The 15203-nt window shown below is 36.5% G+C and overlaps 1 protein-coding gene across 8 annotated transcripts in view; it reads left to right on the top strand.

The window, feature by feature from the left end:
• NCOA7 (nuclear receptor coactivator 7) overlaps positions 1 to 15203 on the top strand; it is a 123607-nt gene that overhangs the window by 8818 nt on the left and 99586 nt on the right. For all 8 annotated transcript variants that reach the window (XM_039854843.1, XM_039854842.1, XM_039854848.1 and 5 more), the window contains exon 2: positions 12760 to 12870. In XM_039854843.1, coding sequence (XP_039710777.1) covers positions 12821 to 12870 — 50 coding nt within the window. In that variant the 5' untranslated portion in view covers positions 12760 to 12820. The remainder of the gene's footprint in view (positions 1 to 12759; positions 12871 to 15203) is intronic.

A 15203-nucleotide genomic window follows, 5' to 3' on the forward strand; every position in this document is an offset into this window, starting at 1 on the left:
CTGAAATTTCCCGGCACATTTCTTCCTTTAAAGCCAATATTATGCATCAGGTTGATACTCAATTCCATGAACACTTTCCAAGACATCTACCCCTGATTTCAGTTCTTTTGACTCTTAACTACCTGTGCTACAAATTCAGTATTGGTTGGCTTTATCTCTTAGCTGTTCTTACAATAAGTTGATGGCGGGGCGTGTTTTATGTTACTCTACACCCTTTAGTTTTAGAACACAGTGTATCCACGTACATGGAACAGAGGAAGATTGGATGTTGTTGTGTTGAAAACATTCTTAAGAGATGATTTATGAGTTCTCTGTTCCATTTTCCCCTTTGTTCATCCTGCTCTTTTATTTTCAAGATCAGAATTTTATTTAATTTGGTTCTCTCAGTCTTACAGAAATTTGCCTGGAAATATGATCATAGATTTTCATTTCTAAAGTCAAAAAACTAAAGGGTTCAAGGTGTAGAGACCACCACAGTTAGCATATGCAATTACAGAGGGGATCTACCGATCCACCAGCTCATCCTAGTTTCAGGGACAACTCTGTCATCAACTCTAAAATATTAATTGCTTGATCAAGACTATTATATGACTCTGCCACAGAATGTGTTTAAAGTTCATAAATATGTTAGTTTCTTACAGATCTTGCATTTCTTGGAAAGGGCCAAATCATAGGAAATGTTTTCACATATCTGCTCTCCTGGTCTGTTTCCAAACTAAGGTTCGTGCATCCCATGAGGGAATGGGAAGAAATTGTTCGAATGTCTGTTATCTTTTCATAACTTCTGTTTTTGTTATGTGTTATAATGCATATATTAGTGCAGAAGACATATTTTTATAAATAAAAAATATACATAACAGGACTTTGTGCTCAGGTACTTTTATTGATGTGGAATATAACTTTTAGAAATGGAGATCAGTAATTTAAATATAAGGTAAGAGTTCATTGTTCCATAAGCCGAAGTCAGTCTGTTAAGTATTTAGCCATAACAAATCAAAAATCAACATATTAAACATAAATCTTGCATTTAGCTTACACTAGGAGTTGTAATATGTGTGTTTATGTGTATGTGTGTGCTCACGTATGTGCTCACACATGCATAACAAGACATACTTCCTTAGGGAGCTTACAGTCTAGAAGAAATGTGGGCATGAGGCACAATTAGAAAACAATAAAAGATAGCGTAAGTGTGCATGAGAAACGTGGCAGTATGAGTTTGTTAGACTAAAATCACTAAAGTGTGATGAGTATCATAATACATGGTGATGCTACACTCTCAGAATATTTCAAAACTCCTTTTATGTTAAGATTTTTTCTTAATCAGTTCTTTAGTCCACCTATTCAAATAAGGTATGCTTGAATTATGTCCTGGGTACAGATGTTAACTGTGTGAGCTTCCTGCTCTAATATTCAAAATAATATTTACCAATGCTGTTAATTACATGCCTACATTTTCTTTAAATTATAAGAGAAAGTGACAAAATAGACATGATGGGAAAGTAATACCATTTTTGCTGCAGTAATACCTTTTGAAGCTGATAGTGTATAAAATTTTTAAAACGCAAATTAGTTTCCTAGGGCTGGTCTTACAAAGTACCACAAACTGTGGGTATCTTAAAACAATCAAAATTCATTGTCTCTCAGTTGTGAAGGCTAGAAGTCTAAAGTCAAGCGTCTCGGCAAGGCAGTGGTCTCTCTGAAACCTGTAGAGGAGTTGCTCCTGGCCTCTCCTGCTTTCTGGTGATTTGCTGGCTGTCCTTGGCATTTTTTTGGCTTACAGCTACATAACTCTGATCTCTGCTTCTGTCCTCACATGGTGTTCTCCCTGTGTGTCTCTAACTTCATATGGTCATCTTTTTATAAGGACACCAGTCGTATTGGATTAGAGACCCACCATACTCTAGTTTGACCTACTCTAGTTTGATCTGCAAAGACTCTCTTTCCAAATAAGGTCACATTCTGGGATACTGTAGATAAGACTTCAACATTTGGTGGGGAGGGTACACAATTCAAACATAACAAAAAGTAATGTAAAAGTATATAGATGAACATGCCAAGATGTGCAGAAGTCACCCTTGGTGTCAGATAATACCTTCTCATAAACCTTTAAAAGAAAAAGTACTTGAATTTCCATAGCCATGCACATTGGTTATAGGTAAATAAAAACTGAAAGGAAAGGAAAGCTCCTTGGCTATTTGTGTTAATTGGCTGCTTCTGTCTCTGGGCTTTGCTATTCTAGGCCTTGGTAGAATTATGCACATAGACAGAAATATGTACTATGCGGGTTTGGTAAAAATCCACGAAGTAATTTGTGCATCAAGATATTTCTAAGGGTATATTGGGTTTTTCGTTGTGATAATGCTACCTAACAGCCTCCAAGTCTTAGTGGTTTAGAACCACAAATACTTACTTCACATTCATGAATCTGCAGGGTGACAGTGGTTTGGCTGCTCTTGGCTAGATTGGGCAGGGCTGGGTTGGACTTCAAATTTGAGGTTGGAGTTCAGGTCTGTGCCACATGTCTTTGTCCTGGAACTCATGCTGGAGAAGGAAGAGCAGCTACCCTTCTGGATTGAAGGGATCAATTAGAAGTATGTGAATAAGGCATCATTTTGGAGTTAGTGTAAATTGTTTATTACTACTTGTATTCAACATGTAAATAAATATGCTGGAAGTACAACTTAGAAAGTGATAATTCAATTATTTTTTATTTTGCATTTTTACAAGTATGAGTATATGCCAGTGTATTTTGAAATTGCATTCAATTTCAGCTACCATCCTCGAAAACAAAGCAGCACATCTCCTTTTACTTAGTGAAATAGCAATTTAAAAGGTAGAGTGAACTTTTGTCTCTTGATAGTATCAAAGGACATGCACATTTAATTCTTGAAAACTAGTGTTTGCAACATGTATACTGTTGTGTTCTTTTGAAAGGCGTTCCATTATTAAATCTTTATACATCAAATTTAATTGGTTTTGTTTGCACCAATTAACTCTAATTCAGATCCATCAGATAGACACCTCCTACCAAATAATGATAATAATAATAATAAATAATTAGTAGTAGAAACCACTGCTCACAGTTATTTTTCTCCTAAAGTTGAAGGATTTGGGGTCTGGTGCAAGATCAGGGCCCATGAAGTAGTGATGTTACTTGCTATGAGCTCAGGGAGCTGACACAGTAATTCACATTGTCACCTATTCCCTGCAAGGCCTTAGTGAATGAATGAACTTGAGTTCTGTATCAGTAGAGAAACTCCAGAGTGGTATGGAGTTTTCTTCCTTTTGAGCCAGGGCCAGAAGATGTCTGCATAAAAACAAAAAAGAAGACTAGAGGTCTAGGATTTTAGCAATGGGTCTGTCTGATAATACTGAAATGAATTCTAGAAGTAATTGAGGACAGACTTTTCTTTCTATGTCACCTGTTTCACTCTTGATGCTATTTGGAGCCTACCACTTTTAGATTCATCTCAGAGACCGTCTGAAGATTATCCGACAGTGCTGAAGTGATAGCAGGGGGTGTTCCCCAGAAACCACATCTGTGGGTGATGCAGGCATCAAATTTTTCCCAACTCTTGTCAGGGACAATCACACACATGTAACAGATACCCAGTAAACAGTGGTTGGTGGTGAGAAAGAGGAAGTTTTATCTTATGGTTGAGAAATGAGATCAGCAGAGTAGATTCTGTTCTGTTTTCACCGCCTCCAATAACTTTCTATATGACTTTCTGCATATTTCCCCCCCTAATCTGCTTTTGTGTACAGTTATAAAACTGTTCAAAACTGAATTCTTATTGTATTAATGAGAGAATGCATCTAATATATTAAAAACCTGTGGTAGAATTTTTATAGAATCGTAATTTTTAGATTTAAAAAATACCTATAATTTTAGTCCTTAGAAAAAAGGGACTTCTTTAACTTAAAATCAATAAAGAAATCTTTTTTAAAAAGATCAGAATTCCATTTTTTGATTCAGATTCTCTGTATTTACCAATTTTGTTTTCAATGGGGGAAATCATTATATTAGCAGAAGATTACAAATTAACAGAAACAAAAAAATCGCCAAATGCTAAGGGAAATATTTCTGGCATATTCAAAGTTCTCTCATTACTTCTGTGCTTAAAACTTAAGACGTAATAATTAATTTGGTGAATTAAAGGAATGTGTTTCTAATGACCTCTTTAAAAATCTAATTCGGTTTAGTAAATATTTATTGAATGCATGGACATGTCCACTGAAGTACATTTATTAACAAATAGTAATCACTAATCTTAATACAATTCAGGAAAGTGGTATTTACCCTCTTGTTCTTTTCAACAGTGGGTAAATTCAGGAAGAATTTGGAAGTTGAAGTGAAAATGCTGTGTAGTAATATAGCCTTAGCATTAGAGGTAGTTAGTGGTTCTGATTTTGGCATCAGACAAAGCTGATCATTCTGGCTCTGAGTCTTGGCTGTTCAATCTTCAATAAGTTATTTAACCTTTCTAAACTTCCAATTTTTTATCTGAAAAGAATTAAAAATACTGTATTAACTCCCTCATACAGTCATAAATATTAAAGTGTATTGACATCACTGAACAAAAAATTCGTTGTGTATGGTTAATGTTCAATAAATGTTTAACTTTTTCTGCTTGCTGCCATTTTTATATTCAGTAGAGCTGCCTACCTTGAGTTAGTTCATTTTGTGATTTTAATATATATGTAGCAGACACCCAGTAAATAGTGGTTGGTGGTGGGAAAGAGGAAGTTTTATCTTATGGTTGAGAAATATTTGGGGCAAATTTGAATTAACTCTACAGGTGTTGTTGAAGGTAGGGGTAATTTTCATGAGCACTTGAACATGTGGGTTCATTGAAATCTCAGTGGATAGAATTTCTGTTCCATGGGGCACCAATTGAAGACACATTTAATCTCTATAACAGCCCTTTCACAGATGAGGAAACTGAGGGCTTGAGAAATTAAGTGACTTGCCCAAAGCTTCACACCTTAGAGATGTAGATTATAGATTCCAGGCGGAACTGTCCTGGTTTAAAGATGCTGTGCTACCTTAATAACATGGGCCAAAGGGGTTAGTCAGCTGAAGCACAGAGCTGACTAACAGAGAACTTCTCATGTGTAGACTTTACAAAATCACAGCTTTGAAAGAATTTTTGAAATTGAAAATGTTTAATTGAAAAATAATTTAAAATATTAGTTTACCTATAGAGCTTGACTTTTCTCTATTTTAGTTGTTCCCAATGAGTGCAATATACCTCTAGCAGGGCAGTTCGGTTGGCACAGTTATTGGGGGGACTGCTGGCATTTAGGTGAGGGCCGGGGTGAAGCAGAGATGCCAAATGCCCTGCAATTAGTGGGACATTTCTAGACCACGAAAAATTGTCTCTTATATTTCTGAATTTCTTATCTTCTGTAGGACTTATGTGAATATTTATTGAAACATTCTAAAGAAAATAAAGATTAGTTCTAAATTACTATGCATAGAAATATCTGTTTGGTTATTATTTACAGTCCTAGCTTTTATTCTGATGTTCATGTACCCTGCCATTACCCACCCCCTCCAATCCCCTCGCTTCTGCTCTTTCATTTTCTTATACTTCTCCTTTGTAGTAAAATAGTTTCTGATCCCATTTCTCCTGTAGCTACACTTGTGCTATATAAGTAGATGTAAGCAAGTATTTCATTGTGTCTTTTAATGAGCTTATGCTTGAGTGTCTTTATTGAAATACCTATTATAAATCACTTTTATTTTTGGCATTATTTAGATTTTTAAAACTTGAGAATTTACATATTGAAATACCTGTTATCAGTTACTTTCCTTTTGGGCATTATATTGGTTTCATAAAATTAAGTGTGTAAGTAGGTTATCTTATCTGTGAACTTCGTTTCAATATTATAAAAAGCATATTATAAAATATATATTTAGATGAACGGTGTTGATTTTGATAAGTTTGAGAACTGCTAGTCTGCAGCAATCTCACAAAGTGGTCTTTCTGCTTGTGCTTGGTCACTTTTGGAGATTCAGAAGCCACTCTAAATGGAAGCAGCTCTTTGCATCTGTCTGTAAGACAGTTCTTCCTTATCTTGAGCCAACACCTCTCTCCCTACATGTCTGTTGCCTGATCCTAGATGTACCCCTTGAAGGTTTATGGGGATAAGCCTAAATCTTTTACCACATAAGATCCTTGAGATATTTGAAAACAGCTGTCATTTCAGCCCAACTCTTTTCAGGCTGGACCTGACCAGCTCCTTTGACTAATACTTTTAAAATTTAGTTTTATGTCACTTAACCATCCTAGTTATTCCAATTTCCTTATGTTTCTCCTGTATTGAGACCCAGAGTTAATTGCAGTCATCTTGATATATTTTAATCTTCAAAAAGGATGGGACAGACTATTATAGTCTTTTTCCTTCTGAGCTAATTGCATTAGTGTTTTTTGCAGAGAAGTGGGGGGCGGGAGGAGATGGTGCCATGGAATCGCACCATTAGGTATGTGGATCTTACTGTCACCTAAAACTGCAAAGTCATATTCACTTGTGCTAATAGTAAGCTCCATCTCTATCATTCCTTAGCACCTCACCCAGAGGTAGAACCTGAGATTCATATGGGTAAATTCTACCTTTCTCTGGACAGCTGAGGTCTGTCTGAATCCAAATGCCTTTATTCAGGATGTTATTTATCCTCCCAGAAATCTGAGACCTCTGTTTTAATTCGAGTTAGTAGTAAATTTGCTGATGAGGACAGGGCCTAAGGACAAATACTATATTAAGTTATTAACATCCACCCTCCAGGTTGAGAGTAGAGGTCAACTCCCTAGCTCTGGGTTGAGTTTGGTCAGTTGGTCAGTACATACCTCTTGATACAGTGGTTCAGTGCTTTCCTTTATCTACTCATAGAAGTATCCACCCATGTCCAGCCCACATTTTTCCATCTTATCCATTAGCAGATCAAGAGAAATTTATCAGATGACTTTTAAGTACAGTTACACTGCGTTTACCTCCTTTTCTTGGTGTGTTAGAATAGTAGCTATGTCCAAAAGTAAAACTAGGCCAGAGTAATTTGGCTAAGCCACCATTCCCTGAATTTCTGCCCCTCTACCAGCCCTGTACATCAGCCTCACCAGACCATCAGGATTCCCTGAGCACACGTTCCTTCACAATGGCTTGCACATCCTCAGGCTGCCTAATGTTTCGAACTTTTTCTGCATTCGTCTGGGAAACTCCTGCTGCTCCTTCATAACCCAGCTCTAGCATTACCTGTGAAATTTCCCCGACACTTCCCTTCCTGGCAGAGTTAGTTGCTTCCCCACTGTACTCTACCAATATCAGAGCACTCGCTACCTGTCTTACCAGTTGTTGGTTTCAGTTGCTTGTTCCACCTGAGCTTCCTGGCCCCATGAATACTGTCTTCATCTTTTTATTTCCAGCAGAGTACTTGGTCCATGGTGGTTGCTTCAAAAAGGGGTCTGCTTGTTCTGTTGAATGGTTGGCTTTCTATATACATTCTAGGTCTCAGGGTTCACTGCCTCCTCTTTCTAAGTCCTTGCCAAACTGCCTTTAATGATTATTTCTAAATTTTTGCTGGGGATCTATGTGATGTTCTCCAGTGTGTAATTTGCATAATCCTTCTTCTAACTTTTGTTGAAAATTGAAATGTATTTGCCTGTGGTCAGGTTTTTAGCACTTTCCACATCTTCAACAATTCCTGACCCTGTCAATGACTTTTTAGAAGTCTCATTTGCACATTCTCTTCTTAGAGAGAATTTATAAAATGATCTATCTAGTACAGAGGTGGGTCTTCATTTAGAATAGCTAGCTACTTTGATGAAATCTCTTTACTCATCTTGGTAAGAGAACAGTGAAACTCAAATTTTGTTTAATTCTTTCAGGTCTAATTTCAGTTCCCTCAGCAAAGAATAATGGAATAAGAGTTGACAAGTTCTCCGTTCATTGTGCTATCCACTGGCTTCATCCCATTTTCCCAAGTAGCTATCTACTGGCCTGTTTTCGATCACCTTGATTCAGGCATAACTTTTTAGCTTCTTGTTGCTATTAAGTTCTGTTTTCTATTGTTTTGTTTTTGTGACACACATTTTTTTTTTATTTGGGGTTATTATCTCCTGAATGTTCCCCTTACATGTTTGTGGCATACTTTTGTATGTTTCTCTGTCTTTTTTTCTCAGATTTCTTGTTAAACAGAATATTCAAATTTCTGACTGTGGTTAACACGTACATTTGAATATCCTTCCTTCATATACAGTATGGCTTTGAGAAAGACTGAATGAATGTCTGTTGTATTTCTGTATAAGCGTAAGTATTTTCTAGGAAGAAATGTCTACATAGAAAGGAACATTTTGGTCTATTACTTCAATGGCCAAACTCAATGTGACCAAGCATTATTTCATTTGTATAACAGGAAACATGTTTTGGGGAAAACAGTTGATGGACATCATGAGTGTACTGTGTTTTTCCAGTCTGGACTGTTTATACATAAATGTACAAGGAGCTGCTGTGTGTTAGATGTGAAGCCAAAAGCCACCCTGGGCTGTCTGGGTCCACACTGGTTTGATATAGCAGGAAGTCTCTGATAGCTCTGTGCTTAAATTCTAAGTGGGGCTATGGTCTCAAACAGGGAACACTTTGCAGGCAGTACAGAAAGCAGTTGGCCTTCAACACAGCTCTTACGAGGTAAGGATTTGGGATATGCCATTTTTATTTGCATAACGAACTGAATTTAGGCTTGAATTGACCATCCTGATTTAAGATCACAAAAATAAATATTTAGATAGAAGATTTTGCTCCCTCATAAAATTCTTTTTGGTCTGTAATATGTCGTAAATACAGGAGACTCTTGTAATTCAGTATTTGGATGAGTCTAGAGTTTACTGATATGAGGAAAAGTCAACATTAAGTGAAAGAAGGGCTTTTAAGAATCCCATTATAACCACTTATAATGGAAAATGTAGTTCCCATTAGAGATTGATTTAAGGAGCTCTGGTTCTTCACTGAAGCATGAAGGCTGCTGTGTGGTGCTCTGTGTAAATCATTTTTACAGCACCTTTTGCTCATCTCTTTCTGGTTAATCTGTTGGCATGTCTAGACCGGAAAGGACTGAATCTGTCTTGTTTAAGGAATATAAAAATTCCCAGAAATTAAAAAAAAAAAAACAGATTAACATTTTTTTTATTTATCGAATAGAATATATTTTTAAAATATGCTTTGCCAGTTCTAAACAGACACAGCAGTACCAGATGTCAATTCTTGGATCATTTAATTTTTTTTTCTTGTGTTTGTTTTTGTCAGTATTTTTCCACTGGAACCAAATATTAGTTTCTGGCTTAGCTTGCAATCTAAAAATTTTCTAATTAGATTGTTATGACTTCATTTTTATTCATGAGGGGGAATCTAATAAACAGAGATCATCACATATGGTGGTGGTTTATTTTAAAGCTACATATAGTGGCTTTAAAATAAACCACCTGGCACAGGGCAGGGCAGAGAGCTGGCATTCAAATCTTTTCTGGAGTCTGAGAGAGGCTGGCTTGAATCTAAAGCCCCCATCCCCAAGTAATTTTTAATTTGGAAGGGATCCTTGGATTTTTATCAGTCTGCCATGTAAATGACCATACTCCAATTTGAGATCAATTCCTTGCTTGGTTTTTATGTGGATTTTCTGTCTAGTTCTGTGGTAGCTATTTAGGGAACTATAAGGAAATTATGAATGAAACATAGTGGTTTCTGACTTGAAAGAACTTTTGATTTGTTTGGGGCTAAAGAGGCTAAGTGAAATGTCATTGTCACCAATGTATGATTTTAAATGCCTCACAATTAATGATAAATGCCATGTGAAATAAGACCCTAAGGAGAAAAAGGGCACACAAGTGGTCAGAGAAGGCTTCAAAGCAGAAGTGGGCCTTGTACTAGGTCTGGTTGGATGGAGGAGGGTAGCAGAGTTATTTCAAGCTTAGGGAAAGAGTAAAGATTAAGTTACAGAGTTGGGTAATTCATTAAGGCATGGCTTTCACTCTCAGTACTCCACTGATGAGGTCCTGTTGAGGTCTCGATGACCTACTCCTTCAATGGCCAGGTACATTTTCTTAACCTGCAGAATCCATGCTGAGGAATTGGATGCTGTTGATTACAGACTACTTTTCTAGCTCATATCCAAAGGCTTTCTGGCCCCATGGTTATTGAAAGGCACTGAAGTGTACACCAAACTGGATTTGTGCTGGTCTAACAGCTGCTGTTAAACTAGGAAACTAGTATCTCTCAGCCTCATTTTCATGGAAATAAGGATACCTACTTCATAATGTGATTGCAAGGATTAAAAGAGATGACATGTACATAATATGTTGTCATAAATAACTTATGGTAGGCAGGCATTATGGTTTGGTTTGCTTTTCTTACCTGGTAGCTACTCTGTCCTTGCCTGAATGTGTCTTGCCCTTTTCATATCCATACCTGTGCTCAGGTGTTCCCTCTTTCTGGAATGCTGTCTCTCCTGTTTATACCTATCGAAATCCTTACTGCACTAAAAAATTCACTTTAACATTTCTATCAAAATTGAACTTTGTGCCTTTTGGATTCTCAGTATTATTCTTTGGGATAGCTACAAGTTACTAATCCTTCATTTTAGTTATTTGTGCACATCTTATTTTTCCTACTGGTTGGTAAACTCCTTGAAGGTGGAGCCCATGTCAGACACATGGAGATAAAACAGTAAGAGGTGAGACTGTGTTTCCATACAGGGCCTTCTGCATAGTTATGGTTCCAGGGTGCTTTCATCGTTGTATTTTTTCCCCCTTAACTATAACCATATGCTGATAATTTCTAAATATTTTTCTCTAGCCCTAACTCTACTCCTGTGCTTCAGGCTTAATCACATGTCCGGTGAGTGTGTCCAGCTCACTATCTCATGGGCACCTCAAAGACAACATGTCTACAATTTATCTTTTATCTGTTTCTGCTCCCCCACCTCACACACGGTCTGACCCCTTCATATGATCTTCAAAATAGATCATATCGTATTTATGGTATCACAGTCTACCCAGTCCCTGAAGCAGAAACTCGGGTGTTTGTCATTTCTTCCTGACTCCTAAATATTTCATTCCCCCTCTTTCTTTGTTAAAAAGCTAGTGTGGGCCCTTCTCTCTCAAGTGGTTTTACTTTAGTTTCTTTCTAATAGATCTATTTCATCCTGTGCTCAGTGCTCTCAGTTCATCCTCTACACTCTGTGCATATCACAACTCCCTCAAATGAAACCGTTTGATGGCTTCCTTTCATATACATAAGGGATGAGAAAAGTGGTTTTATCTCGTGAACCAGCTCTGGTCAATTTGGTAATGTCTGCTGTAAGTACTGCTGTTGGGTTCAGTATGATTGCTTAGTAATGTCTGCAGTGAAGTGGGGTGGGGAGCAGCCCATAATGCTGAGCTAGGATTAAGTTCAAGCTCTTTTGCGTGACATAGAAGGTCTTCCATGACCTTATATTACCTAAAGTATTATACAGACTACCCATGTCTTCATCCTCAGCTCTGTTTCCCTGCTTCACATTGAATTTTGGCATATCAAGGAAATGCTGTGTCTTCTTGCTTTTGTTCAAGCTGGGCCTGCTTCTCTGTACTTTTTAACTAGGAAACCCATACTCATCTTTCAGATCTTGGTGTGAATGAGGAGTGCATAGGTGGGCTCTGCATAAAGTTGAGGGTTCTTCTTCTTCTAGGCTTTAGTGATACCTGTGCTTTTTCTATAGCAGTTCGTATCTCATTGATCTGAAATCCTATCTCTCTCCCTTGCAACGCATAAATTTTATCAGGGCAAATATCATGTCTTAATTTGTCTCTGATACTTATCACAGTACCTTTCATATAATAGGTATTGTGAATTAAATTGTTTATTGAATTGAAATAAATTACTAAATAATTTTGATTGATGAACATTCTTTGCTTTTACTTTGATACCTCTTCAGGGTGAAAAGACAGATTTTAGGAAAAGTTAATGCTCTGCAGAAAATTTAGATTAGTGAATCAGGCAGTAAGTAGACATTGGGAATTTTTGAGCAGGGGTGTGGTGACGAAAGTGATATTTAAGGAAGATTGATCTGAAGACAGCCTTTTATTATAGGTTTAAATCACTCCTGGGAAACAGGTGAAGGTAGCAGCGGTGCAGAGAGGGAGAGGCAGAGGCAAGCATAGGAAGCCATTCTGAAGCACAGCTTCCTTAGACTTTGTACTTTCATTTCCACATTTGCTCAAGTGGTAGGGACTCGTAGGCATGTTTCCGAAAATAAAATAGAACACTCATGTTTTTATTTTTAAAGGAAGGACAGTCTTGTAAAACACCTAAGTGATTCGTTTTTCATAATTAAGTATGAGACATATTATTAATTACCTGAAAAAGTGGTTATGAGTTGAAGTTTTTTTTTAAAAAAAATAATTAGCTTCTGCATAGCTAGCCTAAAATCTTCCGAAGTTAGTGGTTTTCATTCTAGCACATTTTGAAATAATGGTTAGTTATGAGGAAAATACTGCAGTTTCTTTCTCCAGCCTCCTTTGTGTTATAGTTTAACACCCCCACTCTAATTGTAGGTTTTCAGTCCCCCACGGGCATTTGTATTTCGTATATGACTCACATGACTGTATTTATTGGTTAAAGTTTATATTCCCTTTGTGGTTGGGCCATGTAGCTCCACTCTGCTTTATTCTTAATATTGGCCATTATAAGTATCTTAATTTATAGTCACTTTGTTATTTTTTATTACAGAGTTATGACTCACTGATTAAAAAGGACATTCCCAAATACTTTGCACTTTTGATTGCATATTATGGATACCAAGGAAGAGAAGAAGGAACGGAAACAAAGTTATTTTGCTCGGTAAGCATGTGCTTTGCAAAATTTTATCGGTACTTAAAAAAAAAAAAATGTTTGAGTGCACTCTGTCCTCAAGTTTTACTTGGCATTCTGTGTCTTGTGACTATTCATAAGCAGAGCAAGTAGCCAGTAGAAGTTAAATATACTTTGTTTCTTGCTCTGTAACTTAATTGGTTGAGCTATAACTAAAAAGCTATGACATATTTGAAACCTAATACCTTGTAAGGAATCTATTACTAAAAAGTATTTTTGTAAATAGATGGAATGGATGAAATTCTCTCATTGATGTCCATGTCATTTTTAAAGCTTATATGTATTGGTTGGTATCTGGATAGAAGTAATCTAGTGTATGATCGGTTACTATTTACAAATTTTAACCTCTACATGGCAGCCACTCACTAGTCATAATAAAATGAAATAATATGCTAAAACATTTATAAATCATTTATAAATTTTGATAGCTGGAATGTTTTCAAACCCAGAATGAGAACATAGCTTAAAATGATCGTTAGGCCTCCTAAATTGAAATACTTCTTAAGGACTGATTCAGGCTCACTGCATTCCCAACCCCCAGTCTGTGCTCCATAAAGATACATTTCCTGTTTTCCAAATATAAGCCTTGGAAACCGACAACCAGAGTTTTTCGTTCATGTTTTTATCTAGAAATTAAGCGAAGTTTTAGATTGTTAATGGGAAAAGGAAGGAAATGAATATTTAAGGAACTCTGTTATGTGCCAAGTACTTACTGTTTTATTTATCTTCACAGTAAACTTATGTCATAGGTTTTTCCCATTTTACCAATGAAGTAAAGTGTTTTGTCCATTTCATGCCATGGAAGAGTCAGTATTTAATAGAGGTCATCTCCAAAGGGCTGCTGCAATTAATAGCAGTAAATCATGAATGAGAGGTTTTGGAAAGCAAGAATTAAACTATGAATTGTAGTGAAATGTTTTTCACTATTAGGACTATAGAGAGTAAGAAGAAATCAGGCATCTAATGGGTGAAACATTAGAAAGATAGGACACTGGAATAAATAAAAACAATAGAGTGATTTTTCTACGTGTTTTATTTTGAGATAATTGTAGATTTACATGTAGTTATAAGAACTAATACAAAAAGATATCCTATACCCTTCATCTTGTTTCCCACAATGGAATACCTAACATAACTATCCTATAATATCACAACTAAAATTGACATCGATATAGTGCACTTATTCAGATTTCGCTAGGTTTACAAGCTCTCTTTTGTGTTTGTGTGTGTTTTTATGAGTCTTTAGGCCTATGCGGTTTTATCACATGTAGGTTTGTGTGGCCACCATCACAATCAAGATGCAGAACAAACCTGTGAAAAAGATCCCTTTTTGTAGTCATATTCACTTCCTTTCCTCTACCTTCCACTCCTGACAACCACTAATCTGTTCTCAATCTCTATAATTTGTCATTTCAAAAATATTATATAAATGGAATCATACTCTATAGAATCTTTTGAGATTAGATTTTTTTCACTTAGTGTGATTCCCTTGATGTCTCAGTCCACACAGACTGCTGTGACAAAATACAACAGACTGAGTGGCTTATAAACAAAAGAAGTTTATTTCTCACAGCTCTGGAGGCTGGATGTCTGAGATCAGGGTGCCAGCATGATCAGGTTCTGTGTCTGGTGAGAGCCCACTTCCGGTTCATATAAGGCACTCAGTCCTCTTGCTGTAACTGCAAGTGATGAAAGGGGCAAGGAGCTTTTTCAGGCCTCTTTTACAAGTATACGAATCTCATTCATGAGGGGCCTACCCTCATTACCTAATCACCTCCCAAAGGCTCCACCTCCTATTGGGCATTAAATTTCAACATACGAATTTGGTGGGGAACACATACATTCAGATAATAGCACTTGAGATCTGTCCAAGATGCTGTATATATTATTTGTTCTCTTTTATTGCTGAGTAGTATTCCATGGTCAGAATGTATTGCAATTTTTTAACTGTTCATCTGTTGAAGGACATTGGTTTTTTTCCATTTGGGGAATGTTAAAAATAAAGCTGCTAGGATCATTTGTGTACAAGTTTTTATGTGAATGTAAAACTTTAATTTCACCAGATAAATGCCCAAGAGTGAAATTGCTAGGTCTAGTGATAAGTGCATGTTTAACTTTGGAAGAAACTGCTGTATTCTTTTCCAGCGTGGCTGTACTGTTTCACATTTCACTCCATCAGCAATATATAAATGACTCAGTTTCTTCAAATCCTTGTCTGCATTTGGTATTGTCACTCTTTATTTTAGCCTTTCTGATAGATGTACAGTGATATCTCATTGTGGTTAAATTAGCATTTCTTTAAT

Source organism: Pteropus medius, unplaced genomic scaffold (assembly GCF_902729225.1).
Source record: "Pteropus medius unplaced genomic scaffold, Ma_sr-lr_union100, whole genome shotgun sequence".
NCBI lineage: Eukaryota > Metazoa > Chordata > Mammalia > Chiroptera > Pteropodidae > Pteropus > Pteropus medius.